At 41.5% G+C, this 7500-nt stretch overlaps 2 protein-coding genes across 5 annotated transcripts in view; one reads left to right on the top strand and one right to left on the bottom strand.

Moving 5' to 3' along the window:
- Positions 1–5141, bottom strand: part of LOC122249682 (mutS protein homolog 5) — a 34364-nt gene extending 29223 nt beyond the window's left edge. Inside the window, exons 1-6 of the mRNA XM_086551289.1 lie at positions 4997–5141; positions 3480–4031; positions 2724–3002; positions 1642–1828; positions 945–1013; positions 513–592 (exon numbers count right to left, since the gene is read on the bottom strand). Coding sequence (XP_086407415.1) covers positions 513–592; positions 945–1013; positions 1642–1828; positions 2724–3002; positions 3480–4018 — 1154 coding nt within the window. The 5' untranslated portion in view covers positions 4019–4031; positions 4997–5141. The remainder of the gene's footprint in view (positions 1–512; positions 593–944; positions 1014–1641; positions 1829–2723; positions 3003–3479; positions 4032–4996) is intronic.
- Positions 5142–5811: 670 nt separating this feature from the next.
- Positions 5812–7500, top strand: part of LOC122249677 (tyrosine-protein kinase BAZ1B) — a 34030-nt gene continuing 32341 nt past the window's right edge. For 2 of the 4 annotated variants that reach the window (XM_043010742.2, XM_086551284.1), the window contains exon 1: positions 5812–6036. In XM_043010742.2, the coding sequence (XP_042866676.2) occupies positions 5924–6036 (113 nt within the window). In that variant the 5' untranslated portion in view covers positions 5812–5923. The remainder of the gene's footprint in view (positions 6037–7500) is intronic. The other 2 variants (XM_086551285.1, XM_086551286.1) reach the window with 1 other exon arrangement.

Genomic DNA, 7500 nt, shown 5'->3' on the forward strand with positions numbered 1-7500 from the left:
AAGATGAAGGTGAAGGTGAAGATGAATGAAGATGATGTGAAGAGGAAGGTAAAGGTGAAGATGAAGGTGAAGATGAAGACGAAGATGAAGGTTAAGGTGAAGATGAATGAAGATGAAGATGATGATGAAGGTAAAGGTGAAGATGAATGAAGATGAAGATGATGATGAAGGTTAAGGTGAAGGTGAAGGTGAAGATGAATGAAGAGGATGATGAAGATGAAGACGAAGATGAAGGTTAAGGTGAAGATGAATGAAGATGAAGACGAAGATGAAGGTTAAGGTGAAGATGAATGAAGATGAAAGTGAAGGTGAAGGTGAAGACGAAGATGAATGAATTTGAAGACGAAGATAAAGATAAGAACTGAGATAAAAATGATGTGAAGATAGTAAAGATATCAATTAAAAATAATAATAATAATAATAATAATTATCATCATTACAACAATCATTACGGCACTCAAGCCACAGAGTATCACCTGTAGTGTACTCCCTCTGTCAACGGAGTCACCTACCTTGGTCTCTGTTCCCTGAAGAGTGTCTTTAGTACCCAGAAATCCGGTGCAGCTTCGATCTTGTCTTCTACCATGTACACCTGAAGATTTTTTTTTTTTTTTGCATTATTTATTTACTTATATATGATATTATTGATCTACTTGTAGGAACATTATTTACAGATATATATTACATTTTTTATTTACTTATGTAGATTGAATATTTGTGTATCTACTTATAGAAGCATTGCAATAGCTATCTACTTAGAAGCAATAAAGAATCGACCATCAATAAATATTCTCCACATGCTTTTAGTGAATATCGACCGATATTTATCCCCTTTCCATTATCAGTAAAGAAATCAAAAGATCACAAAAGTATCAAACATTCCTTTAGAAACCGTGCAATCACTGCAATCACACCTTGGTAAAGGAAGATATAGAGGACCTTACCTGCGAAGTGTTGATGTGGTAAAACGCAGCTCCCAGTTTGCCTTGACTCCATGACAAGCTCATGACGACCTGCAGGTAATGTACACTTGTTAGCGTTCATGATTATCTGTGTGTGGTTTCATGGTATAACTGTGAATTCTTCCCCATGGCCAGATTATTATATTATCGTGGATGTATCATGTAGAATACTGATAGGTGCGTTTAAAGCCTGGAAGTTATGAGTGGTTAAGCCAAATGTGTAAATATAATACGGGTTTTTACTGTGATTACGATTAATATCAAAAACTTCGTAGAGAATATTTAGTAAAGTATGATAAAATGAAAATGAGTTGTCTTTTACTAACATCAATTGCTTGTAATGGATAAATATGCAATGTCCCCCCTCCTTCCTCCCTCCACAGATTTCTTCAGGTATGCACGCAACAGGTGCTCCTCCCTCTGTCGGCAGGAGCACATGAGGAGCAAAGACACACACAAACACACACACACACACACACACACACACACACACACACACACACACACACACACACACACACACACACACACACACACACACACACACACACACACACACACACACACACACACACACACACACACACACACACACACACACACACACACACACACACACACACAAACACACACACACACACACACACACACACACACACACACGCACACACATGCACACCTGATCAGGCTCTTCGTCAGAAGAATGATCCCGTAGTTCCGCCATGTCCTGCTCGGAGTTCGCCTGTGACAGGTCCTCCCCGACGCCTCCTTCGGGCCGAGGCACCGCGGAGGCAGCGCCGGAGGAGGACGAGGAGGTGCTCATGCCGTAGGGCCCCTGGGATTGCCCCGGGGCACGTCGCTTCCTGCTGCCGAAACATGGGATCAGGAAATTAGGAAAAACTGAATGAGGAGAGAGAGTGACACCAACAGGATGGAAAGAAGGTCAATAACACATGCATGAATATACACGAGTTATGTGCGAGTGAAGTTGTGCTGCGAGTGAACAGGAAAACGGTTAGTAGAACCTGTTTGAAAGCCTCCCTAATTCATGAACGGATAAACAGACCACCATAATTTCAAATGGACACGCTCACGGTGAGACGATCATATGTAAAAAAAAGAAGAAAAAAAAACATAGAAAACAAAAGCAAATAACAAAATAATTAATCCCACACGCAGGAAGGAGAGCCGTGGAGAGCAACACGCAGAATAATCATCATTGCCCAGATCAGGCCAATCAACGAATCACACGCCCCGTTATGGCAACACGGCACCTGCAACCCTTGTGCATTCCCTCTCCTCCTCCTCCTCACACTGCTTTCGCTCTCGCCCTGACCTTCCGCAAGGGGAATGACGTTCAAAAAGTCATCTACCGTCTGTGGTTTTCCATCGCCGTTGTTGAACATCTGTAAGAAGTTAGCCTCCTATTGTGGAATATAGATGTTCTTCTTGAACTACGCCCTGTCCCTTTGTTTCATTTCGGATTTATTATTATCTAATGATTGAGGTTTAAACAAAAACAAATACGAAATCAGTGTGGACACGCCGTAAATCATAACAAAACACAATACTAGTCCATGACACGTGCCGCCAAGCGTATAAACATCGATCAGTATTACCACACTCGCGACACACTATCGGCGCGGGTGTGGATGTGAGTGAGCGTGAGTAAAAACCCCGCACGGCCCCACCTCATGTCTCTCGCCTGCCTGGTCGAGTGAGTCAGAGAGGAAGGGGGAAAAAAAATAAAGCAACACAAACCTAAGCAGACCACGTGGTCCTCCGAAAACGTGCAACTGATTGTCGTCCTTATTCCCTCCCGGCGTAAAGGCGAGATTCGCTGCTCCGACACGTGGTTGCGGAGGCGGCATGGAGAGTGTTGAGCTACTCTGACCTTTATCACTAGTGGTCATAGAGTCGACTGTTCTTCCTCCTTCTCGGCATGGTTTCCTCAAGACATCCAGGAGGGTGGAGGATGAGGTGTGGAAGTAAGTGGAGTGGAAGGTGGATGGACCGGGGGTGGTGAAGGAGGAGCTACTGCTGGGAAAATAGGATGTAAACAAATCAATTTTTCATGAAGGAAAACGGTTCTGCAAATGTTGCAATAATAATTAAGTTATACTCACTAAAACTTACAGATTATCAATTAAAAGGAAAATAAATATAAGCATGCACATATAAGTTCTTTCACATTTACGAAACTAATTCAATCATACCCTCACATCAACGGCACTCACTCATAACGGCTCAATCTCAATTCTTACATAATCAGACACACACATTAATGATAAAGGCAATCATACTCCTACACTAACAACACTAGATCGTACTCTCGCATAACGACTCATACTCACAATACGAACTCACTCATAGTCACGTATACACACAACATACACACTTTCGTCCATTCATCCCCACGCATATCCAATACAATTAAGCTTTCTACCACTGCCGCCCATCCGCATACACTCGTACCAACACTCACACAATCATTCCCACTCATTCCCTCACACCCACCTTGAACCCCGACGCGCCCACTGCCCCCCACTCAGCGCGGAGGCAGGCACATTCCTCAGCACTCTCGCGAGCCGCCCATCCAGCCCACCTTGCACTTCCACGGCGCCCACGCCCATCAGCGAACTCGAACTGGAACCACCGGACCTGCTCGTCACGCCCGTGCTTGTGCTGATGGTTCTTTCTCTCCCGTGGGCGTCGAAGGGCTTGTCCGTGCGTGAGGGTGCACTTCGTGGGCGTCTGTGAGGATAGGGGAGAGTGTGGGCGGATGTGGAGGGGCTCGGCGTGGTGCGGGCGGGCGTGGCGTAGGAAGGTAGGCCTATGTTGTTAGCGGGTGTGTTGGGAAAACTTGTTGCATTAGTGGGTAGGTTGGGCGTGGGTGTTCGATGTGTGGGCGTGCTTGGTCTAGGCGTGGTGTGATCGGACGGAGTGTGAGCGAGGGCGGTGCGAGCATCCATAACGGGCGTGTGGGCGGCGGGAGTCTGGTAGCTGGCGACAGGGATGCCTGGAGGCAGCGTGGGCGGCGGCGACGGAGGCTCCATCTTAAACCTTCATCTGTGAGAGATTACATTGATAAGCGAGGGAATGTTCGAGTGTTTGTTATAGGTGAAGGATGTATTAGGGGGTGGGGGTGTCTGGGGGGGAGGGGGGGGCGGTGTATGTGTTTGTGGGTGTGTGCGTGATTGTTATGTGGGTGTGTGCGTTTGTGTGTGTGTGTGTGTGATTGTGATGTGGGTGTGTGCGTCTGTGTGTGTGTGTGTGTGTGTGTGTGTGTGTGTGTGTGTGTGTGTGTATGTGTGTGTGTGTGTGTATGTGTGTGTGTGTGTGTGCATGTAAGTATACGAATATTCTAATAGTATATACACTTAATATACAAGCATGTCTGCTCGCACATTCACCGTATGTTACATAAGTGCTTGTGCATCAGATACTCCAGTTTGCATGCTCAAGTGCGTGTACATGAAATAACAAGTGTACAAATGTAAAATTCATGTTAAAATCACTCTAATAAATGCACGAGTTTCTTGTCTTTATTTCGTGTCCATTGCGCATGCGCGATTGTCTGTCTGCTTTATGCGTGGAATGTCCCAAATGGATGATTATTAATACTCTCAATATCAATTTAAATCACAACGACCTTCAGGAACAGCTTATAAAATCGATTTTTTTTTTTGACAGACCTCGATACCCAGATGTGAAATGGTCATTTACTCACGCCATTATGGCATTTCACAACAAAAATACATGGTGTAATATTTTTACGGCGATACAAGTATGTGCTTTTGATACTGATAACATAGACGTATTGATTTATGGCATTTATTCGGAATTATGTTCGTAGAGATGTGAAAATTCGCTAGATTTTAGCACTTGCAAATACATAATTCTAAAAATAATTAATAACGACACAATTTCCATGATGAGAAGCTACACATTTAACCTCTACCAAATATATATTGTCAAAACTAATAAAACAAACATATTTAATTCCTTTTCTAACACAGCTAAATAATAATTACCTATTCGTGCCTTAAAATCGACAAGAATATATGGAGAGAATGAGAGAGGAAGGATAATTAACGCGAATAAATGAGAGCGGAGGAAGAGCACGTTCTTGTCCCGTGAGTGACCGGCTGCCATTACCCGCGTGTTTTATATTTTCTGTTTCTACTTTTACTGTGGTTTATTTTCTTTTGTGATTAGGTTTTTATTATTGTTGTTGTTTATATTTTTTATATTTTTCTCTTTTATATTCTGTGTGCGGGTTGTCTGGCATGTTTGAATTTCCTTCTAATTTTTTTTTTTTTGTTTTTTTGTTTTTTTCGTATATCGACTTTTTTTTAATAGTCAATTTAGTTTTTTAATTTCCATCTATAATTTCTCAAATATAGTTTAAGTAATATCAAATATATTTTCCCACCTTAGTTCTATTATATATCTATTTCCTATTTCCAATCACCCATTATTCCATTTTACCATTATTCAACCTTCCCATTTTTCCGATTTAGATCTCCCTATTTCCGCATTTCCTATTTTCCCAAGCCCTATTTTCCAACATCCAATTTTTTCTCCCATTCCTCATGTCCATTTTCTCTTTCCATTTTCTATTCCCCGTCGCCGCCCGCGCTATTTTCCCGCCATCCCGATTTGTTGATACTTTCTGTTGGTTCTTTTCCGGAAACCCCCCAGAAAATCATGAATCCCCGATATTCCTATTATTCCCGCTCGCTCTTATCTAAATAACTATCTAATTGTACACCAGAGGGGGAAAGAAGTCGAGATAGAGCGGCAAAATAGCGAAATAGAAAAGCGTCCGGCAACAGCTGGACGCTCGCTCGTGGTTTCGAACGCCAGACGCAGTTTCCGAGAGGTTCCCCTGCACGAAAATTTTTCATCTTTTTTTCCCCCTGTCGCTTGATCATTTCCAGCCCCTCGAAGCAGAGTCCATGCCCCTCCTGCAGGGACAGCCGTTCAGGCTCATCAAGCCCCCGGATAACGTGGAACCCGGCGGCGAACTCTTCGTAATACAACACACAGGAGAGAAGTTCGTGTCGAAAAGGTAAAATTTGCCCGCCAAAGGACCCGGTCTTGTTTATGCTTTTATCTCCTCTCTCTTTCTCTCTCCCTTTTATCGCCTGCTCCGCCCTTCCTCTTCCTCGCTTCTCGCTTTGTTTCTGCTGCCGGGGAGGTCCTCCTGCCTGGCATGTCTGCGGGAGAGGTGATATGGTGGGGAAATGTCGGGTAATTTGATGTGTTCTCTTAAGAGTTTGGAATAAATTATCTGTTGGAAGAAACAAGATGGAGATTATTGTCCTTTTCCGTCAATTGCGAGGCAGCTGCGCCCTCGAGTTTTCACCCTTGCTCTTGTGTCTGGGGGTCTCTCGTATTTTTTTTCACTTATTTTCTGTTTTATTTCTGTTTGTGTTTGTTGTCTGGTTACTCATTGTCTTTTCTATTGTTTTTTTTTTTTTTGCATTTGCTTATCTTCTCTTTTGGCTTTTCTTTTCTTTCTTGTCTCCTTTTTCATAATGTTTTTGTTTGTTTTTCTCAACGTTTCAGTTTCTCTTTATTTGTTCTCTTTTTATCACATTCTCACATTCTGTGTTTATGTAATGTCCTGTCTCTCCTGTCTCTCCTACAGTATTTATCTCTCATTATCACTCTCTCATTCTCTCCTTCACTTGCTCATATTTTGCCTATCTGTCATTTTAACTCTCTCCTCTCTCTCACTCACTCAACATTTGCCTGTCCTTCATTTTCACTCTCTCTAATTCTTCCTTTCACTCACTCTATAATTACCGATCATTTTATTTTACACTTTCTCTCATTCTCTATCCCTCACTCACTCAAAATTTGCCTATCTTTCCTTTTCACTTTTTCTTATTCTCTCTCTCACTTACGCAACATTTGCCTATCTTCCATTTTTACTTTCTCTCATTCTCTCTCACTTACTCAAAATTTACCTTTCTTTTATTTGCACTCTTTCTTACTCTCTCTCTTACTTACATTTTGCCTATCTTTCATTTATCTTTAATTTATGAGGTCTAATGTAGTATCATTTTTTGAAATATATGAATTATGATATTCCCTTTTTTTGATTAAATCAAGTTACTGACTTTTATATAATTTCAGTGTCTTTCATAACTTTCTTAGCAAAATATTTTTGTATTTTTATTTCACTATTTCTGTTTTGCTAAGTTTTTCTTGTTTAAATATTTGTTTTTGTATTTTTCTTACTATCTTTGTCTTTTTTTTTGGGGGAAGGTCTAAAAAAAATGTAGGGGGGCTCTAAAAGTTTGGTTATATTTTTTGCAATTTTTAAAAATCACGATCCACCTCTGAGAATAATTGTATTTTTTGTTAACAGATTTAATTGCATAATCGAGAGAGAGACAGAAAATAAGTGTTTTTTATTTCACAATTGCTCTACAAGTTTTCAACATTTAGAGAAGTTTTTTTGGGGGGAGGGGGCTTTTGTCATTGTTCATGATATTAGTATGACCTAATTTAATTTTAACCATTA

This window comes from Penaeus japonicus, unplaced genomic scaffold (assembly GCF_977035675.1).
Source record: "Penaeus japonicus unplaced genomic scaffold, GWHDUDI00000001_assembly GWHDUDI00000025, whole genome shotgun sequence".
In the NCBI taxonomy this organism is placed as follows: Eukaryota; Metazoa; Arthropoda; class Malacostraca; order Decapoda; family Penaeidae; genus Penaeus; species Penaeus japonicus.